Source organism: Habropoda laboriosa, unplaced genomic scaffold (assembly GCF_001263275.1).
Source record: "Habropoda laboriosa isolate 0110345459 unplaced genomic scaffold, ASM126327v1 scaffold36, whole genome shotgun sequence".
Classification (NCBI taxonomy): Eukaryota; Metazoa; Arthropoda; class Insecta; order Hymenoptera; family Apidae; genus Habropoda; species Habropoda laboriosa.
Genome location: NW_017100155.1, coordinates 687,731 through 688,023, shown reverse-complemented (window position 1 = coordinate 688,023; position 293 = coordinate 687,731). Strand labels below are relative to the sequence as shown.

The 293-nt window shown below is 36.5% G+C and overlaps 1 protein-coding gene across 1 annotated transcript in view; it reads left to right on the top strand.

Moving 5' to 3' along the window:
- Positions 1 to 258, top strand: part of LOC108576131 (protein lethal(2)essential for life-like) — an 855-nt gene extending 597 nt beyond the window's left edge. Inside the window, exon 2 of the mRNA XM_017939066.1 lies at positions 1 to 258. This exon is cut by the window's left edge and continues 3 nt beyond it. Coding sequence (XP_017794555.1) covers positions 1 to 241 — 241 coding nt within the window. The 3' untranslated portion in view covers positions 242 to 258.
- Positions 259 to 293: the final 35 nt, after the last annotated feature.

The window sequence follows — 293 nt, the reverse complement described above, 5'->3', positions numbered from 1 at the left end:
ACATGAAGAACTGGAAGATGAGCATGGTCTCATCTCTAGACAGTTTGTTAGAAAGTATTTAGTGCCAGATCAATGTGATCCCGAAAAAGCAGCGAGTAGTTTGTCTTCGGATGGTGTTTTGACGATAACAGCACCTTTAAGACCAGAAACTATTGAAAGCAGACAGGGAAAAGAAATAAAAATCGAACAAACAGGAAAACCGTCAGAAGACGAACCTCAGAAAATTAAGCAAAGTCAATAGAAATTTCTTACCCAATATCTACGCTCGTATGTTTTAATATTTAACTGAAAAA